Source organism: Hydra viridissima, unplaced genomic scaffold (genome assembly GCF_058129835.1).
Source record: "Hydra viridissima isolate aposymbiotic clone 2 unplaced genomic scaffold, HvirCarnegie_v1 scaffold_11, whole genome shotgun sequence".
In the NCBI taxonomy this organism is placed as follows: domain Eukaryota; kingdom Metazoa; phylum Cnidaria; class Hydrozoa; order Anthoathecata; family Hydridae; genus Hydra; species Hydra viridissima.
The window spans coordinates 6,194,441-6,220,360 of record NW_028324310.1 but is presented as its reverse complement, the minus strand read 5'-3'; the positions used below and the strand labels follow the sequence as shown (position 1 = coordinate 6,220,360).

The 25,920-nt window shown below is 28.6% G+C and overlaps 1 protein-coding gene and 3 pseudogenes across 2 annotated transcripts; all 4 read left to right on the top strand.

The window, feature by feature from the left end:
• The first annotated feature begins 1,812 nt into the window (after nt 1–1,812).
• Nucleotides 1,813–25,582, top strand: LOC145191238 (uncharacterized). Its single transcript, XM_090066864.1, has 5 exons — nt 1,813–2,078; nt 9,365–9,415; nt 20,095–20,368; nt 20,463–20,612; nt 25,153–25,582. The coding sequence occupies exons 1-5, from the start codon at nt 1,942–1,944 to the stop codon at nt 25,462–25,464; spliced, it is 924 nt and encodes a 307-aa protein (XP_089922990.1). The 5' UTR covers nt 1,813–1,941; the 3' UTR covers nt 25,465–25,582.
• On the top strand, nt 4,010–7,662 carry LOC149881914 (uncharacterized; annotated as a pseudogene). The gene is made up of 3 exons (XR_016445030.1): nt 4,010–5,905; nt 6,014–6,245; nt 6,322–7,662. The product of XR_016445030.1 is annotated as an uncharacterized LOC149881914 (transcript).
• LOC149881913 (uncharacterized) lies at nt 9,985–11,409 on the top strand (annotated as a pseudogene).
• LOC149881912 (uncharacterized) lies at nt 13,227–13,753 on the top strand (annotated as a pseudogene).
• Nucleotides 25,583–25,920: the final 338 nt, after the last annotated feature.

Here is a 25,920-nt window from a genome sequence, read left to right as displayed (position 1 = left end):
ACTAAACTTTAAATATGACCAAGTTCAGTTTCAAAATTAACATTGTTATCTGAAAATATATTAACAACAGTTCCAAAAACTGAATCATTATTATCTACAACTTTTTCACTTATAGCAGGAAAATTGTCTTTTGTAGATATGTATGAGGGGGTAACAGTTATCTCACCAAATGAGTTTTGTAGATTAAATATTTCACAACTGATATCTTCATTAAATATTTGTTGCAAGCTTTTTAAAATAACTCTAACTATATATGTAACAGGAGCAATATATTATCCCGAAGTTAAGATGGAAAAATATATAAAGATTTAACTTGGATGGTTCACTCTTATATTGAATTGCTAAAATGAGAAAAGTGACAATTGACAAAGTCCTTTCATGATTATAATGTAAATGACAATAGATTACAACCAAGGTCACTTAAAATGAGTTTAAAACTAACTTAAATTAGATAAGATTATTTTAACGACAAGTAATAATAAAGGAGCATATAATAATAAAAACAAAGATAAATTAATAACAGCAAAAACAACATTAAAAATAAACATAATAACAATATATATATACATATTGTTATTGTCTTTTCTTTGTTTTTGTTATGCCATTATTTTGTTATCATCTTTATATATATATATATATATATATATATATATATATATATATATATATATATATATATATATAATATAAAAAAGGTGTTTTTTTAAAAACGTCATTATCTTACAGTTATTGTGATTAAAACTTTATCTTCTAACCTTTAAATAGCCTTTTCTTTAACCATTTCTGTTTTATTGTTAAATCAATATCTTGCATGAACGTTATTCAAACTGTTTAATATAAAAACAAAGCTACCTTTACACAAAATTACTGTAATGATGTGTGCCAACATAAGTGAAATTTACATTATTTACATCATACGACATCTAAACTTTTTACAGTAGTATTTACTACTGCAAGAGTTAGGATGTAGCAATTGCAATTCTAATTACAACATAATTATACGTTTTAAAAAAAAAGCAACATTTTTTTAAATAGCAAACGTACATTTGCTATTATTATTACAATACGTTTTGTAATAATAACATAATAAAAAAACAACAGCAAAAGCAAGAAATTTGCGAAATACATCTTGTAAGCATTTGGCTTCGCGCCTGTAAAATCATAATGGATGACGCAGAAAATATTCAAAATAATGGCGGTTATGGCAAAACGACATTCGGCCAGAACTCTACAGAAGCTACAATCGGGCCAGTTTTGCCCCAATAACAAATACCATCGCAATGGGATACGACAACTTACCAGAAGCATGCAAGACTCGGGCCAGTACTGACCCGTTACTAATATAGTCGTCATGGTGTGCGATGATTCGCCGGAATTCTGGCCCAGTGTCGTAGGCTGTCTCGGAAGTTCAAAATTGTCCATTTGAATCATGACAATATGTTTAAAAAAATGAGCTGGTAAGAATCGGAATGGTGTAAGTTCAGCTCAAATTATAGCGATAAAAACATTACAAGATATGAATATTATTTTAAGATTAATTTAAACAAGAAAATTAATTAGTTTTCAAACAAAGCCTAATTTTTTTTGCATTAATTCTCAAGCTTAACTACTAATTTAAAAGTTTTTGATCATTTTTATCAAAATGATAATAACGGTATTATGCTAAATAAAGCTTTATAATCTATATTTTCGGTAGCATTTTTAACCAGAAATCCAGCCGGAACCGAAGATTTAAATATACCCGGAACCGGAACAGGAGTTTTGAATCCGGCCGGAAATTTAGTCGAAAACCGGACGCGAGCCGAATTCCGGTTTATCACTACCAGTTAGCGAGCCGCGATTTGGCCATCCCTGCCGAACATTAACGCGCTAGATCTTTCCTTTTATCCTTTAATTACGTGACACTATTTTTATAAAACTTGTTTTGCGTAAATTAATGAAATGAATCAAGTAGTAAATACTGCATCTGGTGGGCTACGTTACAAAAAGAAACAAAAAGAATATTTTAGGAATACCCAAACCAGTTCACAAACAAACAATCTTGATGCTTCGTTTTCTTTACCTTATGAGGGAAGTTGGTAAGTTCAATACTCAAATTTATATTTACACGCCAGGATACAGCATTTTATACAATCCATATCGACGGTTAACAGGAAATACATCGTAGCTCGCAAGAAATTTAAAATTAGTTAAGTATGCATGAGCAAAGTAACTATGGAAAGGACTTACGTTTTTCCTTTTCAATATCAAAATATTTGTAAAAAGACATCAAAAGTACTCTGTAATTTTTTTTTCATTCAAGTCTATTTTGTATATTAGTAGTTTATAGTTTTAACTTGATTATCAGTCATAAAAATTAGATTTAATGGTTAGTAAAAAAAAATCTAGCAAAACTCTAAGCAAGTCAACCTTACACAATCTTTAATTTCTTTTGTTATTGTTTTATATTAGAAGTAACAAGGTGAAAGGAAATGATTCAATGCAAATACAAGGAAATAAATAGCAAGTTTGTGCTAAAATTAATCCAATTATTTAAAAAAAACTTGAGCATATTTACAGCTTTGATGTAAGGTTAGGTAAAAAATGATTAGTTTTATTTTAGGATAAGTATAAATATTGTATTTTTTGTCATGACTATGCTTTGTTAAGAGTTGTAAGTTGTTGCAGTAGGTTCAACCCATTTTTTTTTTATGTTCATGTTTAGAAACTCATCCATAATAATTTGATTTTTATATGAGTTTGTGTTTTAGTTAAATATTTTAACAAAAAAGTTCCTTATTTGCTTTTTGGAAAAAAAACAACAGATGCCATACATTATTTTAACCAGCATAACAAGTTTATCTTTTTCATTGAAATATTCTTTTGCAGTTACTGTAAAATTTTTACAACAAAAAGTATTAAAAGATGCTATAAAGTTTTATGCACTAATTTTTTATCTCCTTTTGCAGTAAATGTTTATACTAAACTTAAAAGTTTGCACTAAACTTAAATGCTTTACCCATTGAGATCAATCAGTTGTTATATTAAGAAATTAATAGCATGATATAAACAGCATGCTGTGTAAATAAACAAAATTAATGAATAAAAAACTATAAACATATTTCTAGTGTGAATCCAACTCCACAACTATATATCTCTTACCAGAAAAATTTGCCAAGAGTAGCTCATTTAAAAAGATAACTTAATTGTCTCTTAAAGAACTAAATGAAAATTAAAATCTGTTTTCTGAAAAAATCCTTTTTAAATCAATAAACTGTTTCATTGGCAATAAAATTATTTTTCAATTAATTTTAAAAAAATTCTTAAGTTTTACCTGAATTTTAAAAATATATATTTTGTTGTAGAACTAAAAAGGTATTTGTCTAGTTAACATTTGCAAGCTCGATCATATTTAGATAGAATGCTTAAATTTGTAACTAATTTATTCTCCAGACCATTCAAATTACCAGAGAATGCAATAATATACTCTGTTTAATAGATCTTCTAAAATCCAATAGATCAGTTTCATGAGTATTTTGTTGGAATATTGATTTTACTGATGTCACATAAACAACCATTAAAATTTAAATTCAATTTTTGAATAATTAGAATCTTATTTTAAAGTACTAAACATTGGTATCCGAAAATAAAGTGTATGTTGGTTTTTTCAAATGGATTGTTTTCAAGTGTTTTGTGTAATAGTTACTAAGTAACTATTATGGAAAACATTTGAAAACAATCTGATTCTAAAATAAATATCCTAAAATAAATAAATAAATCTTTTTTCTTTAGCCCTTGATTCTGCAGTAAAAACTAAATGTATTTTTCTTTTTTATCAATCAAATGTTACTACTTCAAATACAAGAATATTTTGATCAATTTTCTCATCAATCATATTCTGAGAGTGTTTTAAGTAAATTATCTATTTAACACCGAGTTTATCTTACCATATGACTGACTTTATATTTAGATAAGATTTTTTGCTAAAATTTATATTGTTCAAAATTGGTCCACAACATCAGCTTAGTTTGCTCAATTAGTCTTTAAGTTTTCAGTGCTGTTACTGCTGTTCTTTTTACTTTTTGAATATTATTCATCCTCATTTGAATAATATTAATCCTCATTTGAATAATATTAATCCCTACCTGGGAAATACGAGTACTTACTTCCTTTTCAGATATGTTAGAAAAATGTTTTTCCATGAAATAGCTGTTGAATAATTTCCCTTTTTTAATTTACATATATTTAGAAATGAGTTGTGATACAATTTGAGTTTAAGAGAATGCCTTTGAAAATCAAAGGCATTCTCCTAAACTCAAATAATGTTAAAATTCATTTACTTAATTCACACTGAAATAAAGTTAGCGATACTTTTTCTGTACCATTACTTCTTCTATTATCTATTAGGATGGAATGAAAAAGATGACACAAAATTTATGAATTTTTCCTAAAAGAAGGGACTTCCAAAAGTTATTGATTATCACTAAAATTTAGCTAAAACTTTACATACCTAGACAATTGTCTTCATCTACCACAAAGAACCTGAAGATGATCTAAAACACGTTCATTGAAAGTGTTACGAAGTTTTCTTATAATGTTATTTACTTATTTTTTAATTTGTAAGTGTTATGCTCTATCAAATTTAAAACTATGAATTAAGAAAGACATTAACCCTTAATAATGTCAAACTGTGATGATTGTTTTCTTGTAGTTCACATAGAGCTATGATCATTAGCTCTTAAAACTATGACTGGTATCTCTAAAATCTTGGTTATGGTAATTATCTTCCTTTTTCACTGTTACTTTAAAGTTTTGGTGTTGTTTTTATGCAATTTGCAAGCTTTAATAAATGACAACAAAAAAGTTTCCATCAGGGTGGTGGAAATAGGAAATGCCAACTGTTGTAAAAATAAACATATTAATAGAACTGTTGCACAGTGTGTCCAGGACATGAAAAAATTCATTTTTAAGACCTTTTATTTTTTCACTTTAAATAGTAAATTTATGTTGTTTAGGACAAATGTAGGTCAGTGCAAAAAAAAATTTATAAATTCATCAAACCATTTTGTTTTTATAGTTGTTTGAAGTTGAAGAAAAAGTTGACACAAAATATTTGTTTTAAAATTGTACCAATGCTGTTTTTTATCAATAACTTTGAAACGCTATACATCAAAATCGACTGCATGAGTTTAAAAAAAATTTTCTATCCTGGTCTGTAAATAATATTTAATTTGCGAATTACTTCAATAAAAATAAAAATTGAAGTTTAAACATTTGTTTTGTGCAGTTTTGTTTACACCTAAAAAAATTCTAAAATATATGAAAATATATTAATTTTATTAAAAACAAAGTAACAGGAAAAAAAAGGCTGCAGGAGGCCGCAAATAAACTCAAATGTTTCATACAATGTAGACTTTCTATTTTTATGTGTAAAAATTACACAGTCCGGTTTTCCCCGGAAATTGAGTAATTTAAATTTGAATTTTATTTGTTCTTACGAGTTTTATATTCGAGGTTGCGTAATAATGAAAATCAACTTTCAGGAATACCTGTTGATTAGGTGTGATAAAATGTTATTGATTAAAAAAGGAGAATTAGAAGAAATTTTACTAACCTTGAGCATCAAATTAAGTTCATTAGAAGAATCAAAGCTAGTTTTAAAAACAATCAAAGTGAGACATAATCTAACTTTAGAAGATGAAAAAGATAACATCAAGAAAATTCTAAAGCAATTTGAAAGACATGTAAAAAAATATTCAAAGTTGAAACAAAATAAACTTGTGGCCGAATTGAAAATTTGGAGAAATGAAGTTGGGATAATACTGCCTGGAAATCTACCTGTTGCAGCGTCATCATCATCCAGGGGTGATGTAGAAGAAGATGGAGCTCCACAAGCTAAAAGAGGACGGAAATCAAAAAGACTAAGGTAAAGGCTTAGCTGTTGACATTTATTTAAATTTCTTAAGCATCATGCTATTTGGGACACCCAGTAGCTATATTTTTACTTTTCATAAAACATTATCATTTAATTCAGTGATCAACCTGAAAAACGTACCTATAACAAAATTCTGAATGAAAAACGTACCTATAACAAAATTCTGAATGATTTTGAACAAGGAGTAGATAAATCAGAGTACTTAAAAGAAGTTGTCCAAAGACGTGAAAAAAGATGGGGGAAGGTGGAAGGAGTAAAACTTCCAACAATATCGGTACAGGAAGCAACTGCTTTAATTTACAACTTGGATCTATCCATAAATAAATATCAGGTAAAGTATGCAATCAAATACTGTTGCACTTAATTGTTTTTATAATTGAGCGTTTAAATTTTATATATTTCCCTAGGAACTGAGACTTGAGCTTCTCCCAAAACTAATGTTGCCAACAAAGAATGATGTAGATACCTTTAAATGTACTTTGCTACCAAAGGAATTAAGCAGTGATGACAAGCAGACTTCATCCCCTGTGAACAATGTTATCAAAGACACTGTTGAGTCTCTACTAGATATATCCGAGTTTTGTGCTGAAAATCATTCTATACATGTAGAGGGTAAATATGGACTTGATGGATCTGGAAACCGCAGCTATCGTCATCAGTTTTCCAATCCTCAAGATGCAGACTTAAAGGGAACAAATTATATTTGTTCCTTTTGGTGTCCTCTTGAAATTAAAGATTCAAAAAACCAAGTAATCTGGACTAATCCAACCCCTAACTCCATTATTTTTGTCAGGCCTGTTATTGTAGTGAAAGCAAAAGAAACTAGGGAGAATGTAAAAGGGTAATTTAAACCAACTCTGAGTCAACTGGCTAAAAATGAAACTCAGCCTATTCTTTCAAAAAATGGTTTACAAATATTTGTAAAAACAGAGATTAGTATGGTTGATGTCAAAGTGGTAGGTTTATTGGTGGGTGATTCTGGAGCTTTTTGTCACTACTGCAAATGTTCCAGAAGTGATGTCAATGATCTGGTATGTATACTACATGGGTTCACCATAGATGAAAACTACAATGATGTGCTTAGTACTTGGAGAAGACTAGAAAATGGCAAAATCTCATACAAAGGTACTGAAAGACATGGACAATGCCATGAACCTATAGTTAAATCAGATGTAAAAATTTTTGCCATTCTAAATCAAAAGCTACGTGCACTTGACCACTGTCTGAAAATCTTATATCACATTATGGGCCAACAATCCCATACATGGTCTGAGCAGGACGTAATGGTTAAAACTGCTCTAAAAACAGCACAAAAAAAAGTTATTCAAAACGTACGTGAAAAAACAGGAATGCTTCTTGATTCTTCTACTTCTAGTGGTGGTATCACTATCAATGGACCAATAGCAGATCGTTTTTTTAGTCCAAAAGAAAGAAAGTCAATCTGTTCCATAATTCTTAAAACAGAAGACTGGGAACTGTTTATGATTACAGTTGGATCACCCATTGCCAAGTACTCCGAGCAGTCAAGCGAAAGTTGGAATAAATACATTAAGGCTTATAAATCAGGAACAAGTTGTAAAGCCAGACAGATGTCTTTGCAAATTAATACACATGACATTTACTGCAGACTGATGATAAGGACACATCCAGAAAAAATGATAATTCAAGAATGTTTTCTGTGACCATATAAAATCAATAAGACTAATATCTGTGTATATTTGTGTTTGATATTAAATTATTATGAACTCAAATACATTTTATTATGACTTTCTTGAAATTAATAATAGTCAAACATATTTCATTATGAATTGGATATGATATCCTTTTCCAAGCAACCTAGCCAGCTATTAGCTTGCTGGTCACGGGGATCGAGGGGCTATTTGTTTTATGGGGCGGGGGGCGGTGGAAGACAAATTTCTTTAAAAAAGTTTTATTTTTTAATTTATATTTTACAGTTTATTTGACAATTTTAAAAAAAGTAAGAGCATGACTCTCGGCATACCACTCCCCCTCCCCACCGTTGCCCCATTCTCTGGGTCAGAGTGCACACACGAAACATTTAACCTCAGAATCAGATTCTTCAGCCCAAAAAAGTAGTATACTTAAATTTTCACAAGTTTTCATTAACAAATAACGGATTTACAAATTTTTTCCAAAATACCACATTCTGGGCACACTGTGTGTTGAATCATTTGCACATTCTATATTCACCTCAATACACAATTCAAAAAAGTCTATCGAAAGGCCACATCCTTTTGAAAATGGTTCTAGGAAAAAAAGAAACTGTGTGGTTGGGCACAAACTGGTGTTCAGTCAGATTGGGAGTGTTAAACCTGTATCGTGATTGTGCCCATGGCTTTTATCCAGCTTATTACACAATGTCTAGACACTTAAGACTTCAATCATAGAGTATATATAGCGTCTGTTCAGTGAATGTAATGGATATATACTGAAAATAGCATATTTGAATTTCTTCTTTTTATTTTACAGTTTTTACTTTTATCTAGTGCTTTAAGCATTAAAATAAAACATTGTATTAGCACTGAATTTACTTTAAAAACTCCAGTTTTTTTTTTAATTTATATTCATTTCTTGACATCATTTTGGTTTGAATAAATTGCTCCTTTGTTCTTATTCACATATTGTGATGGATACCTTTAAAAGCTTGAATTTGATGTGGGGTATATATATACTTGCCATGCCTTATTATCTTTTCTTTTTTTTTTTTAAGTTCTTTCTATAGTTTTTACTTTATATGGTTTTATTTAAAAAAAAAAAAGAATAAATTTATATTTATAACTGAAGTAAGCAATATTGTATGATTAATATTATTAATGGTAATGAAAAATAAGGCAAGTTTTTCTTGCCATGTAAGATACAGTCAATCAGGTTATAGTACAGAATGGTTTGTTAAAAGTTGTTAGAAACACCTTTTAAAAAAAATACCTTGTTCTACTGAAGAGTGGGATTATATAAAAATGCATATGTATCTCTCAACAATAAAATGTAATTGAACCATTATTTTATTGTTTAGAGAATGTTAAAGTTTTAACTAAAAATAATGTAATTCATTTGATATGTTGTTTTTAGTTAAGGCATAATTTTGAGGGTTGGTTTTTTAACACTTTACATCTAGTTATGATATAGCTATGTAAAACAACTTTAATAAACTTAGAATTTTAAATATTAAAAAATTTTGATTAATTTTTTAAATACTATGTTCTGATTGTAATAAATTTTGGTTAATACGTAAACTCAATATATTTTTCACAAAGAAAATAAACAGTTTCTTTTGATTGAAAAGTTGTGATTCCCAATTTTTTTTTATTTTGGTTATGATTAAGTTGTGATTGGTCATTTATCTCTTTATCACCTTTCTCTTAATAAACATTTTCGCTTAACTATTTCTACTTTATTCTTAATAAATCTTTTCCCAAATTTATTTTTTAGGCCCTTCATCAACACAGTTCATCAAAAGATGATGTTGGAGGAAATATCTCAGTAATATTTTAATTTTTAATTTCAAAAATAAAAAAATATTTAAGCTGAGAATAAAATCATGAAATCATAAATTGACCTTTTGTAAAGCAGAGTTACCTTGAAAACTATTGATTGACCACTGATTATTTTCCCAAAGTAAAAAGAAAAAAAAAACTTTTTAATATTTATATATATATATATATATATTTATATTTATATATTAGGGTGTCCCGAAGAAAAAAAAATTCCTTTAGTTTTGTGTTTAGTTTTGTCCATTAAAAGTGAAAAAAGGAAGATTTTTGGAAAATTAAGAAATTTGACTCCCCCCCCCCCCGCCCTTTTTTCAAAGTTTTTACCCTCTCTGCTGCCCACTTTTTCAAAATTATTTACTTTTAAAATGTGATTTTAGGCCAAATATATAAATGTATTATTGCAATTAAATATGTTTTGTATCAATATTGATCATTATTATAATTCTAATCTATGTATCATAGCTAATATTAGTAAATATAATTTGTTTCAATTCAATGATTCTCAAACATTGTTAAATAATACTATTCGCAATTTTTGAGATGAGAAAATTTTTTATGATGAATATTAATGTTACATAGATTATTCAAAAAAATTTTTAATTTATAATTACTTTTTATCTATAGATATAATAGCATATATAAATAATATTTAATCAGTTATGAGCAATAGAAAAATGATGAGAAGCTTGATAATATTGTTGGTAAATTCTTACCAACCCTTGAACCAAATATATATTGGCAACTACCAATAAATGGAGATGTTGTACGTCATAATATTTATCTTACAAGATTTGATTATTTGATAATTGGTAAAAAAGAAGTTGCATCTGTAGTTTGGGAAAAAGTTATTGTTTTTTGGAAAATGGCAGGAATTCCAACAAAACAGAAGAAAGATATTTTTAGAATGATACTGCATCTGATTCATCTTAGAGAGAACTTGATTAAAAATGCCAAAAAAAAAAAAATGTTATTCAGCTCAACTTCTGAGTTTTACTAATAAACTATCATCGTTGTTTGATATTGCAGCATCAAATGCAGAAAATTTGATAAGAAAAGATAGCTCGCATAGTATCAATAGTTAGATCTCAGATATAGATTTTCTCTCAGAGAAACGTCACTTAATAAAGCAGTTTTTGGGCCCATTAGACAAGAGTTATGCTATGAAAGTGAAAAGAAAGGAAGAAAAAGAGAAACATAAAATCAAGGATGTTGAAAAAGAGAAATCTAGAAAGGAAAACATAAAAGAAAAAAGTTTCAATGCATTGGCAGCATTTGATAATGGAGACAAAATTCATAATAAAAATGAAGAAAGTACTATTGCTAGACAGAACAAAAAAATCAAGATATTAGAAAACCCTAAAGTTTCCTTGATGGCTGATAGGTTGAATCTATCCAACAGAGAAAGATCTGGGATCATTTTAGCTGTAGCTGAAGCATAAGGTCACAATTTAGATGAAATATCAAAAAGCACAGCGAACAGATCAGGTAATTAAATTCAACAGCAAGTTTTAGATGATATTAAGAAAACATTCATTTCACCTATGTACTCTTCCATTCACTGGGATTCAAAGCTGGTGTCTGAGGTTGATGGTATAGTCAAATGTTTAGCTATTGTAGTAACAGGAAAACCAAGTGCACCAGAAGGGAAACTGATGTGTGTATCCAGGATTCCTGATACAACTGGGCAAAGTCAGACAACAGCTACCATAGATGCTGTAAAGACATGGAAACTAGAAAAAACACTTGTAGCAATGATTTTTGACACAACTCCATCAAATTCAGGTTGGATGATACGCGCAGTAGAACACCACCGAAAAGTTTTTCCTCATATAAATAAACAAGCAATTCAAAAACTTGATTTTTGAAAATATGCTCTAAACAATCTCTTTTTTATTATATCTTTAAACTTATTTTGTTGCAAAATTTTGTTTAAAATTATTTTGTTTAAAATTATTTTGTTGAAAATTATTTTGTTTAAAATTATTTTGTAAAATTATTTTGTTATTTTGTTTGTGATAATTTAAAAAATTTTTGTTTGTGATAATTTAAAAAAATTTCTTTGCTTCTTTGTTTACAAATTGAGTATTTATCAAGTTTTTTGTTTTAATTAAAATTGTAATTTATAAAGTTCCATATTTAGCCAGAAAAAAATCATATGACAAGGGTATTATAAGAAAGGATGGGGGATGGGGGGTAGGGTCATAAACCAGGTGAAAATTTATTTTTAATAAATTTTTATTTTTACTTATTACAAAACTATTTGAAATTATAATAATAATTAATTATATTGGCTATGAATAATAGATATATAAATGGAGTATATTAAGCGGCAGGGGGGTCAAATATGAATATTGTTGATTTTTTTTATTTGCTTTTAGTAGATAAAAATGCATATGAAACTGATTGAAAATCTAAAAATAGTTAAAAAATAAAAAAATTTATCTCTTTTTGGGACACCCTAATATATATATATATATATATATATATATATATATATATATATATATATATATATATATATATATATATATATATTAGGGTAGGTCGATTTTACCATTTTTTTTTAATATCAAATTGAGTAATGTTGCAGTTACTGTAACAAGGGTATAACAACAACTCCACCAAATTTCAGGAATACTGTATTAAAAATGGCTTGCGGATTTGCATTTAAAGTTTTCAGTTATGCCCTAAATTTGTAAGTTTCTAAAATATTTGGAATTTCAATCTTTGAAATTAGAAATTCCAAACAAGTATCTTGTTTCAAAATATCTTGTTTTGAATATATAATGCAACCAATAAAAATGTTAAGTTACAGCAGCCAATCAAATTTATGGCACCTGGCATTTGTTAAATGAATAAACAAATAAATATAAAATAGTAAACAAAAACTTGAACAAGAATTACAAATATCAACAATAAAAAAATGCCGAAAATTATAGTTACACCTATTACACGAAAAACAAGTGAAAAGAAGTATGGTGGTGGTCCATGTGAATTGTTAATGACAGAGCCAAGTACTTACAGAAAGGTTATTCAATATTACTACTATCTTAATCATGTAAAGCCAACTGCAGATATCATAGAAGTTACTGAGCAAATTAAAAATGATTTAAAATTAATTTGGGCTGCAGTTAAAATAAATCTACCTCTAATAAGTGACAAATCTATTGCTAGAAAGGTAAAGGATCTTCTCATTCTAGTGAAAAACATTAATCAAAAGCATGGTAGAGCAAGTACCAAACGAAATCTTGATGCGAAATCTCATTGGATATACGAAAATCTCATTGGATATACGAAATCTCATTGGATATACGAAATCTCATTGGATATGCTACTTTGCAGTGATAGAAAAGTATCATGCAATAAAGCAAATTGCTCAGAAGAACATATTATATAAATTTGCCCTCAAAATGCGAAAGTACCTCTTGAAGATAGAGTTTATCTTTGAGTTCAGAGGCAGAAAAGTGGTCCAAAAGGAGCTTATCAACTTTTTTTAGTTGATAAAGTAGCTTTCAAAAGAAACAAGAGGATTGATAATGAGCGACAACAACTATCTCAAAGGGTAGTTGATAAAGCGGAATCTCTCATTCAACAAACAATGTCATCTGAAGAAGCTAGCTGTTCATCTGAAGAAGCTAGCTGTTCAACTGAAACTGAGGTAAACTTATTGTAACTTTATTGATATATTTGAAGTACACGCAAATTTTGTATGCTGCAACTTCTTTTAGGAAGAAGCTGAATGGCAACCAATAAAGAAATTTCCTGAAGACTACAACTTAATTAAACTTCCCAGGTTTGCTATGGAATTATTCAGAAATGAGTGTTCGTCAAACTTAGGTGCAGCTCTTGCAAATGCTTTAGTACATGACATTAAACATATTTTGAGAAAAGATGTTGATATCAAACACATCTTGATAGACAAGTCCAAATTAAATAGGGCTAAAGCACAAGTAAAGATAGTTAGTGAAGGTAAAGATCTAGAAAAAAAAAACAGTTACTTTGCCTTGGTGTGGATAGCAAACTTGATCAGACCACTCGAACTTCTTGCATAATAAACTCACCTGAAGAGGAATTCCTCAAAAAATCTATTGAGCCTGAACATCACCTCACACTAACTTATGAAGATGGAAAATCTACTGGAACCTATTTGACTCATAGAACAATTCCTATTATTGGTGCAACTGGTTTAGTACTTGCAAAAGAGACGTTCAGTGTTTTACAAGAATTTAACAGTGTTGAAAGTATTCATGCAGTTCCTCTTGATAATACTGCTACCAATACTGGCCCAATAAGTGGTTTAGTGGTAAAACTTGAAGAATTAAAATGAAAACTGATGGTATAACAACTGGACCAGGAAGCTTTAGTGGCCTTCTTGGCAAAAGATGTGCTGAAAATATTCAGGATTCACATCAAATTTTGTTTGAACCTGTCACAAATCCTATAGTTGATGGGTATATTCCAAAAGAAGTACTGAAAGACCTTAGTAGTGATCAAAGACTTTTATTTGCAAAGGAGTAGAGTCAGGTAAAGTTGCTGATAAATGGGCTGCTTATAAAATTAGTCCACTTAACCATAAAAGGTGGTTAACTCTAGCTATTTGCATTCTCTGTTTATATACAAGAGACAATCAACCAAACCAGTCTTACTTTATTGTTCAAGTTTATGCTCCATCATGGTTTGAAATAAGGACATCATCCAAGCTGCTTGACTCTCCTCGTCTTCTTTTTTCCGCTATCGCTCGAATAAATATTCTCCCATTTAATGATGTGATACATATTGTGAAGCAGAACATTAAAAATAAGGCATTCTGCCTAAGATCTGAAAACATTCTCTATGTCATGATTAAAGATGATGACAACAAGATCCGAAATCATGGTTTCAAATCAATACTGACTCTAAGACAAAGGTATCTTTTAAAATTATTTAATTGACTTTGTAACTAAAAAAAAATAATCTTATTATCCTTTTAAGCACAATCATAATGCAGTATTGATCACAATTTTATATTTATACAATGAACTTGACCAGTTTTCAAAATGAACTGAAAAAAATTCCTGTAATAAATTTTAATGCCAATCGTTGGTATGAGTTGATAGACCTCATTGCTCCAAACATAACAGAACCTTCTACTACGCAAAATTTTACAATTCAAGAAATTCAATACTTCATAGACAATTCTGTTAAGCCAGATATTCCGGACTTCCCATCTCACTCCCTGAGTGTAGAGCGAACTGTTAAACTTGTAACAGAAGCATCCCATTATGTTTACGGGTTTGAGAATCGACACAGCTGCATCTTGACAAAATTGCTTAGCAGAAAGATGCGTCAAGCATATGTCCAAAGGATATTATTTCCATTCATATGATGATATTTTTGAATAAATTCAAAAAGTTACTAAATTAGATAAACAACTTTTTAAAAATTTAGAACCATAAATTATAAAAAAGGTGTTTAGAAAACTTTTTAACATATTCTCACAAATGAAAATTTTAATTTCTGCTTATCGCTTTTTATGGCGTTTTTTGCACAATCACAATAATCTCTAAAATTAAATCCGCAAACCATCTTTCATTGAAAATCGCTGAAATTTTTTTGAGGTATCTCATTTCAATTACCTCCAACTACTGCAACATTATGCAATGGGCCAGGGTAAAATCAACCTACCCTAATATATATATATATATATATATATATATATATATATATATATATATATATATATATATATATATATATATATATATATATATATATATATATATATATAATTATTCAAAACAAAGATCTTTCCCACCAAGCAAAAAGAGTGTTAACAATTTTAGAAATCAAAAGCCCTAGTTTTTTTTAACAATTAAAAAAATCCTTTATTACAAGCCTATTGCTGTTAGAGTATTTTAATTCTTTTTTATGTAAAAAAAGAGAAAAGATTGGAATTGAAACAAGTATTTAGCTAAAGCACAGTGGGAAGAGTTGTCAAAAAAAAGGATGTTGTCTAGTCATTGGCCAGAGCAAAAATATTTTTTCTTGCTGACTCTCTAAAGGCTTTCAGACTGAAATATTTAAAAAATTTCTTTCATTTGTTAAAAAAAAAAAAATGCTAATTTGTTGTTTTGAAATAAAAGATATTTCATCATTGATCTAGGTGAAATAAATAAAACAAAATATTCTAATTCATGTATGCAAATTGCATATTTTCATTTATATTCTTATTGTGTGATTATTCTATATAAAAAATAATTTTCTGTAGTTTTTGATATCTCAATATACTTTATTGTATGATGAATATATATTGTAAAATCTCGAGGATTAAAACTGATCATTTGGAGAGACAATATATTCAAGCTAGTATAAAATGCAAGGGTGTCTATGCTGCTCCACCAACAGAATATATAATAAAAAAGAGGTCTGTTGAGAGCACGCACCAATAAATTGACCATTAACAATAATAACAATAATTAACTTACAAATACCACATACAATAATTAAATAATAAATATCACTTTCAACATGCTTCTTTACAATAATAAATATTTTACTGTCACTTTTAACACACTCCCCCCTGTTGACTTGTCAATAATATTTGTCTTTTAATTGTCTTAGACATTGTCCATCAAGAGCTGCCTGTCGGGTTGGACATTAATTGACCTGAGCGCTGCATCATTTTGCCCAATGTTGGTTTCAACTGCACAGATGTTCTTTTTGAATTATCTTTATCTTTGCTATCTTGTTCAATATCGTATAAAACTGTTTGCAGTTCAATGGTGCTACCTTTGTTTTGGCTCTTTCAATGGCGCTACCTTTGTTTTGGCTGCCAAAAAAAATGCTCTCACAGTAACATTTGTCTTAGCTCTAAGATAAACAGCTACACAATATATATCTCTTGAGCTATCACAAAATCCATGTAACTCTGCCAAAATTATTCTCTCCTCAACTCTAACAAACGCAAATCTCTTTACTTTTAAAACATTCAGCTCCTCAACATTTCTCAACAATTCTTTCCACTTAAACTCAATCTCTCCACTCACACTCGCATCTCACTCCTTTTTATCTCTAAACAAAATTTGAAAAATTGTTTTTTGTCTGGCTGTTATAGGTGAAACAATGCCTAATGGATCGTAAATTGATGTCGAAATTTTCAAGATATTCCTCTTTGTTGTTTTAAGTTCCCATGACATTTTTATAAAGTTATTAAATTGGAAAATAAATTCATAATTTTTCAAGTCCCATTAAATTTTGAAAACTCTTTTATACTCATGATCACTTTTACCCATTTCTGTTTCTAAGTAAGTACTATCATCAAGATTGCAAATTGAATTTTTTATTTCCTTATTTCTGATCATTTACTAATTAAAATCAAAATAGCTTTGTAATTCTTCGCTGTTTGTTTTCCATTTCCTTAAATTAAACCACCTTCAGACATGATTGTTTTAGACTTTTTATAAAATTCTTTACCCTTCATTACACTTTCCGTTCCAGATGTGACATCATCAACGTATAAATCTTCAACAAATCTTTTTACAAACTTACCATTAGATTTTTCATATTTTTTAATGTGATATCTTATTGTTCCATTTAATAAAAAAGGGCTACTAGTTAGTCCAAATACTACTCTTAAAAACCTATAAACAATCAATTCTGAGTCCTGTTCTGCGTCAATATTCTTATACCAGAGAAATCTTAAATAATCTTTATGCTCACTAGAATTTTCTACATTTAAGAAAGCTTGTTTGATGTCTGCAAATATGGCAATATAATTTAATTGGAATTGCAGTATTACATCAAATATCTCTCACCGTTATGCATAATATCATTTTCGAATTTATGTATCACACACTCATCAGTGGATTCCATTTTCTCCACACTCCAAAATTTTTGTAAATCACTTCTTAGTTCATCAATCTCACTGCACACACCTTCCACACTCCCTATTAAATTAGCATCAACGCGTAAATTGACGATTGCTTTCTTATTAAAATTTTTTACAGAAGGCATTGGGCCACTTAACACCCATCCTAGAACAGAGGAATAATAACTTTACCTGTCATAAATTTATGGTACAAATTATACCCTACCAATAAGTCAATAGGAAAATCTTTGGAACCATCATCATAATCAGCTAGAATTAATTTTGAAATATGCAGGTAATTTTTACATGCTCAAGATATCTCTTGCTCCTGCAAAAGGCTACAAATAACTGGCACACACAGAGCCTCGACATACACATACAAATTAGCATTTCTATGTTTTACCTTAAGTTGAACAACATCAAGCTTTTTAACCCTGGAATTATTAAATTGACAGAATGTTTTTATTATTATAGCTTCTTGCCTTATAGTTTTTAATTTCAATCTTTCACATACATCTTTGATAACATAAGACCTCTGACTACTGCTATCAAATAATATTCTGAATACTCCACACTCACTCTCTGAATTAAAAAACTTAGCCTTTGCTGTCTGTAGCAAAATGCTATCAGACACACCTACAAGAGTTGTACTAGTTTGGGTTTGCCTCTTATTGCAAATAGAGATGTGGTGTTTCCCATTAAATTGAAAACATGAATAGTTAGAATGACAAAATTTTGATATATGAACAAGTTTTAAACAGATGAAACATCTCTTCTGCTTTTTTAGAATTTCATTTCTTGAATCTAAATTCGTTACTTTTAAACAGTGAGAAAGCTTATGGTTTTCTGAACAATATCCACATTGTAAAATTCTTTGTTCTGGTGCTCTTCTACTTTGTGTATGAAAACCTGATGTTGTAAAGTTATTTTTGTTTCTATAATTATGAGAAGAATTTTGCTGTGCATTTTTGTTTAAAGAATCGTATTTCAAATTTTTATGTTCATTTTTATCATAATTTGATTTTAAAAGATATTGTCATATCACTCTTTAGCTTGTAATTATTCATTATAATATTGTAAAAGTCTATCTAAAGTCCACAACTCTCCGGCAAATCTTTTAGAAATTAAAATCAAAAGTTCGTCAGGCAGTTTTTCCTTAAGGATAGGAATTAACAAACAGCCAGAAGTTGTTGAGATCTAAGATTACGTACACAGCTCTCTATATCATTATAAAGTTTTCTTAGTTCTTCTAGATCATTGAAATCTTTAATTTTCTTTATTTTTAACAAAAAATCCATATGTGCTGAAACTAAAACTCGTGTATTCTTGTATCTGTAAGTCAAGATTTCAATTGCCTTTTTATAATTTTCTGACCTAAGTGAAATTCCTGAAATAGTAGCCAATGCTTGGCCAGACAAATATTTTTTTAGATAGTTAAATCAATCTATATCATTTAAACCTTCATGCCTATGAATTGATAAATTAAATTGATCCCAAAAACCCTGCCAATCTAAGAGATTCCCATTAAAAACTGGTAATTCTAACTGATTTATTTAAACTTTTAACAGAATCTTTATCTGATTCATTTATTTTTATAATTTTTAATTTTAGTGTCACTCCAGCCATCAACTCATGATAACACTCAACTACTTTTGCACTCTCCAAAACGTCATTTTCAATTTCCTCTTGATCTAAATTATTTAATATTTCCTCATCAATATTGTTTAATCTCTCATAACTCTCACTTAAATTATTTTTTAAACCTATTAATTTTGTATAGTTTAACTCCTCACTCTCTAATTCCTCTCTTATTTCGCTCTTTCGCAAATTTCCAAAACTTACTCGTTACGCTCTCCTTCTCGCTACTTTCCTTCCTAACGTGGCTGCCATTTTTAAATAAATATCCACAAAAACTCAGAATAAAATCAAATTTTCGTCACAACCAACACCTTCAACAATTAAATTCTAATTCTATCAAATCAAAAATAACATACTCCACTTACTTCAATGTTCAACAACTTAAACTTTACTTAACTCTTGATAAACTTCTTTCTTTAATCATTTAATTCGGTAACTCTTTATAGTTTTTCATTGGATGAGATGTAAAATCTTGAGGATTAAAAAACTGAACATTTGTAGAGACAATATCTTTAAACTAGTATAAAATGCAAGAGTGTTTATGCTGCTCCACCAACAGAATACATAATAAAAAAGAGGTCTAGGGAGAGCACGTACTAATAAATTGACCATTAACAATAATAACAATAATTATATTACAAATACCACGTTTAACAACACCCACATACAATAATTAAATAATAAATATCACTTTCAAGATGCTTCTTTACAATAATTAATTTTTTACTGACACTTTTTACATGTAAAAAGCTAATTTTCAAAATCTTTTTTTTTTTTTACTAACCAAAAACAAAAGTTCATCAAATAGTATCTTTTTAAGAACCTAATTTTTAAGAAAAAGTGATAGAACAAAATTAATAAACTTAAAGTTTTTCAAAAATATAAATGCTAGTCAATTTAGTCAGTTTCTCATAATGCTTTCTTTGTTATTTTAAATTGATCAAGCTAAAGGCTTAATTGCCTAGATATCTCAAAGATTCTTTTGGACTGCAGTTGGTCAATTTTTACTATTGATATGAATACTTCTTATTTGCTATAACTTATCATTTTCTAAGATTGTTATAAGTATAGGTTTTCTCATAGTGACATAATAATGTATAAATTAACTAATAAAAACAAGTATAAAAGTTAATTTCAATTAGAAATGCATTTTAAGTGTAGTAATTATTCTTCTTTATTGTTAGTGTTTTCCAAAATAAAATATGCCATCAGTTTTTACTAAAAAAGCATAAAAGGCTGTTATCATGTCATGGATCACTTTCTCATGATCTCCACAATAAAATTTTGAAAAATATGATGCTTAGAAAGTATAATGGTATTTCTGAAGAACAAGCAGATGAATATGTTCAGTCACTCTATTTGGATAAAAAGATAGTTTCTACTTCTTCATATTTGTTATTTGGAATTAATGTAGTTACAAAGTACTTAGAAAAATGTGGCAAACTGGCATTGCTTATTGTAAGTTCTTTAGCAATATTTATTATTTGAAATGTTCTCTAAACTTAAAAGCAATTCCATGCCTCTTAAGTTAAATTTTTCTTATCAATGTTAGGTTTGTGACTCAACTCAGCCCAGCTTAATGACAAGACATCTATTGAATTTATGTTTAGTACATGAAATATATGCATGTGCTATTAGTAATTTAAGTGGATGTATATCACCTCATCTTGACATGAAGTCTGTATTAGCAATAGGATTTAAGGTTTGCTCAATTATTACTATATTAGAGTTAATTTTGTGTGCTTTTTTGCTTTATAATTATATTGTGAGGCTCTAAACTATATCAAATGCAGTTTGGTGTGTTTCCCTCCTTTTTTTTTTTTTTTTTTTTTTGTTGGAATTTTATAAATAACTTTGATGTGAATTTATAACTGCCTCCATTAAATTTTCTTACGTATGGTTCTTGTTTATTGCTGGTGGGCTTTATGATATGGTAGACTCAATCTTTTTACGCTATAGAATTTTTTAAAGTGTTAACAAGCATTTATCTTAATGCAAATATTTGTAATATTAACTTTTTCAGCTATAAATTTTAAATTAATAGATGATTGACACTCTAAGAGACAACGATATATACAAGGTGTAGCATTAATTTTCAAAATTTCTTTTACTAAATTCAAATCTGGGCTGGAAGAAGGCCAAAAACTGGCTATATTTCCTTTTAAAAATATTTGAGTTTTTTGGGCTCCATTGTTCAGAGCTTCATTCTGTTAAATACATGTCATGAAAAAACATAGTTACATAATAAATGTCAAAAAGTCCTATTTAAGTATTTATGTTTCTTTATTTGCCATAGGGCAGAAATTGGATGGATGCTGCAACAGAAAATAATGATAATTCTAATATTTGTATAATTAGTAGTAGTGAAAACAACTTGATCTTAGAAAAAAAAGAAAATCATGTTATGTGAAACTACTTTGATATTATTGATGCTGCTGTTGCTTCTGTGAGATTTGGTGTGTCATCAACTGCTGCTAATGTTATCATTAAATGTTAAATTGAAAATTTAAACTGGGAAAAAAGTACAATTACTTGATTTTTGTTGATCGTAAAAAAATAAAACTTTAATTCTGATGCATGATAAAATAACAAGCACCTTCAGAAAAAAAAATCAAAGAAAACCATATCTCTGTGACAGAAGAACCTAGAAATCTTTACCTTAAGCACACACCGAAGCCTAAATCAAAAACATCATAACCAGGCAAATTATTTAACTGTTACTAAAGATCTTAATCTCCAACTGATAAGCAGGTGAAATGTCTGTGGGGAATTTTCGAATGCTTCTTTTTGTTAAAGAATTTCTCAATTGAAAACCTTTTAGATCTTTTTGCTGGCTTCACATTAATGAGCTTCTATTAGTCATATTATAAAAAATTTTGATGGAACAAATTCTTCTGATAACGTATGGTGTGGAGAGGTTTATTCCAAAGTTGGAAATCTTGAAAAAGTAACTGAATTTAAGTCCCTTCCAGAAGCCTCTTGTAAATATCAGTGAGGATTTTATTCAACTAATTATCTTTAACAGTTCATACGCATGGAAGTATTTGAATGCAATATTGAAAGGAAAGCTTGATCCTCGAGTAACAACATTTAAATGTGGTAGATTGTTTCACGGTTGAAGACTTACTTGTGGCAACAGTGCTTGCTTCTCTATATGAGCAGGTATGATCTTAGACCTGAGAATGCAGAGATCTTAAGGCTGCTTGCAAGTTGAGTGACACAGGTTTATCTTTTAATTTTTTTTAATATTAAAGTAAATATTTTTTAATATTAAAGTAAAAGGTTTTCCTGAGTATATATTTGTCACATCTCTCTATTTTGATGATTCAGAATAGAGGTTATTTGCCGATATGTTAGTAATCAGGGTTGAAAGTGAACATGGTTCCACTAATGTGAGGCCTTTTAAAGTTCCAGAATAAAATTTGATACTTGTGACCTAAAAGAACTTATCAATTGGAAAAAAAGAGGTCATTGTTGAGCCAGTTTTCACTAAAACTTCAATGTCAGTCCAATTCAATAAATTGAAGGTTTCCTGCATATTAATTACATACCCAATCTTGTGAAAGAGTTAAATTAGTAACTGAGGCAGCTGAGTTTGTGGTTGGTGTAAAAGAGATGGTTTATTAGAACACGGTTGTGTAATTGAGAAATAATGCCTTTTTTTGAAATCAAAGAAAGACTTGATTTAAGTATTAATGCTAAAAATAACTATATGATAAAATATTTAAAAAGTTCTTTTGTTCTCATACAGAACGATTTTTAGTTTAGTCAATTTAGCTTTTTATTGTTTCTATTTGGATGGTCTTTATTTTTATCTTCAAGCTTGTTGATTCTAATGGTGCTTTGTTGTTGATTTTATTGGTGCTTTTCCAATTATGGGAGAAGCCACAATTTTACTTAAGTTTTTTTTTGTTTTTAGTTATAGTTTTAGTTTGTACATTCCTAGGCCAGGTTTTTTTTACTCTAACATCTTAACATCTTTTAATATAAAACCTTTTAAATTAAACTTTATTTAAAAAAGATTAAATTTTTAATAAAATTGAAACTTTAAGTGTGCTTGTCAATATTTCAAAAATTTAAATTTTGAGTCTTATAATACATCTTAATGTAGAAAGAATAGTTCACCCACCCTTTGAAAATTAATGCAAAAGTAAACTTTTTTTCATGAGCAGCAAGTGAATCATTGCAAGTATTTTGTATAGGCTGAACTAACTTTTTCGCTACTAAGCCTGGTACTAGACTAACTTCTTTTGAGTTAAAACATGCTGTGTTTAAAAAAGTTGATCTGCTATTGGAAAACTTACATCTATATAAAAATGTTCCTTCCAGAAATCTGAAGATTCCAAAACAAATCCTTTTATTAACTTACATCTATATAAAATATACTTACTTAAATCTATATAAAATTAACTTACATCTATATAAAAATGTTCCTTCCAGAAATCTGAAGATTCCAAAACAAGTCCTTTTATTAATAAATTCTGAAATAGAGTACATCTTCAGTCTGATATTGTTTGTAATATAATTTGTTCAAGTTATAATTTTGTTTTTGTTTTTATGTTGATTGACAAATATTGCTAATTTTATCATAATTAACTTCCTCAAAAATGTTTATGTATTGTAATTTGTTTAAGTAAATATTTCGTAGCAGAATTAAAAAAGAAATTATTATTGACTAAATTCAATTTATTCCGATTTGGTTTAACATTAAGAAGTTTTAAGGGTTCTACTCTGTAACATAGAGTAAAATGCGTACTTATGGACCATTTTTCTGTTTAATGCTAATGTAAAGTCAAATAAAATGCAACATTTCAAGCTGTTTCTTTATGAATGCATAATGTTTATAAAATATCTATTTCTTTTTTAATTAATTTTTTTAGTTCATAAGTGAAAGTATACAAGAAACTGCTGATTCTATGAATTTAGGTAAAATGATCTTTCTTCAAAGGCCTCATACACACCTTAGAGAAATTTGAATTAAAAAAAACTTTTTACCTTCTATTCGACATGGTAATGCAATGAAAATGTCTAATACTCATTCCTGTTCCAGAAATTTATTGAGCATGATCCACCTTAAAGCCTTGCTTATATTTTGTAATAATAATATTCACCTAAATTCAAAATAAAATAGAATTGTGAAGTCCTATAGCTTTCATATTTTTCACATAATTGTTTTTTGGTCTAACTAAGGTACTCCAACTTGTTGCAATTGCTTTTTTGAAAAAAAGTTCAAAGTAACTAATGCCTAGTGCTTATTCACGAAATGAATGAAACTTAACTGCTATTTTGGGGAAGCAATAAACCAGTTTCTCTCAACTATATTCAAAAGTTTACATAAAAGAAGCTGATTCTCATAATGCAAAGTTAATGAAGAGCACTGGTTTTAATTTATTTCATGCAGAACAGGAAATTTTTTTGAATAAATTCACTGAATCAGAAGCTCCAACAAATAGCAAGTGGTTGAGCTTTCATAGTAAAGAAGACAAATTGTTCCCAGAGTTTTTAAAGCTCTTAGGATGAAAGGAGATTTCAGCAAGATTTTAACACTTTTTTTGCTCAGCATACATCTTTAAGTAATTTTTAAATTATTTCTTTTGGAGAACTTGTTTAGGTTATGCTTCGCTGGAAAATGCCTACTAAATCAAAGAATGATTTAACAACCTGTGTAGTTACATTTTTGTTAAATGATTGAACAATGTATTTTGCTTGCAATTATTCTTTTGGCTATTATCATTAGCATTATTAATGTACTCATGAGTGAAGAAGTTATTAACAAAAATGTTAAAGCATTTAAATATATTCGCAAAAACATAGATTATAATTAGGTATTCAATATGTTTATTCCGGTCTGTATAAATTATATCCATTTAAGCTTAGTAAGCTGTGTAAAACTTAGCAATATCTTCTAAACTGTTTGACATAGCTCAGCCATCACTTCGTATAAAATATAGCCCTTTTAGATTCAATACCTAAAACGTTACACACCAAACCGTACTTTCAGTTATGATTGCATTTATTTAAAGAATTTATTTTGCATGTTTACTACTAAATTTTTTATTTAAAAAAGCATTTACTTAAAAATGTATTTACTTAGAAAAGTATTTATTTAAAAAAGTATTTAAAAATTTTTTTTTTAATTTTATATGTTTACCACTAAAGTAAAATCCTACGAAATTTTATTTTCCCGTTATTTAGAAACTCATTGCTTATAGCTTTTAATATGTATGATTTTTTTGATGTAGGAAGTACACCACAGCCCATTTGCTGATCTTGTTGAATTTATTAAAGATAAGATTCCAACTTTGGAGAAAAGTCCATGGTCAAAATTGTGGAAGAATACGGATTTTCTAACGAAATCGAATTTAACTGAGCAATATAAGCCATTTCCTAAAAAAGAATCTAAAAAAGTAGCTGATAAAAGATCTCTTATACGATCTGGCAACGAGTGTGGCGATATTAAAAAATGTTGTCCAGATGTAGATTTGTTAAATATAAACTTACAATGGAAAGTTGTTCAAAAGAGACCAAGAAAATCAAAAAGTATTATGAAGTGATTATGGTGAATCTACTTTGTGTGTGTGTTCGCGCGCGCTTGGTTCTTCAGCTATTAGATATGACTTTACTTTATTATTTAAAAATGCATTTGCAGCAAAGTGGTCATGTTTTTGGAAACTAGCTTTTTTTTCTTTGTGGTAATCTAGCTTTTTCGCAACAAACACATCGATAAATTACAATAATCTCTCCAAACAAAAACCTGCTTTACAATTTTTCTCGTTAATTTTTAACATACTTTTTCAAAAATATCCCTCAAAAATCGTCATAAAAAACCGCTAACATATTTACAATTTTTTGGTTTTTAATGGTAAAAACTAATAAAATTATTAGCTCCGTAATCACCTCCTTGCTGGGGGCAAGGAGAGTCGGAGGGGGGCTGGAACTTGTTTCCACCCTTGAACATGGAGTCGGGGTGGTCCAAACCTGGCCTAAAACCTACTCTGGGAAAAATTAGA

Coding starts and splice junctions, on each gene's coding strand:
- LOC145191238 (XM_090066864.1), top strand. CDS start 1,942: ATGAATCAAGTAGTAAATACTGCATCTGGTGGGCTACGTTACAAAAAG. Junction 20,369..20,462: donor GCAAACTGGCATTGCTTATT/GTAAGTTCTTTA, acceptor TATCAATGTTAG/GTTTGTGACTCAACTCAGCC. Junction 20,613..25,152: donor TATTAGCAATAGGATTTAAG/GTTTGCTCAATT, acceptor TTTTTGATGTAG/GAAGTACACCACAGCCCATT.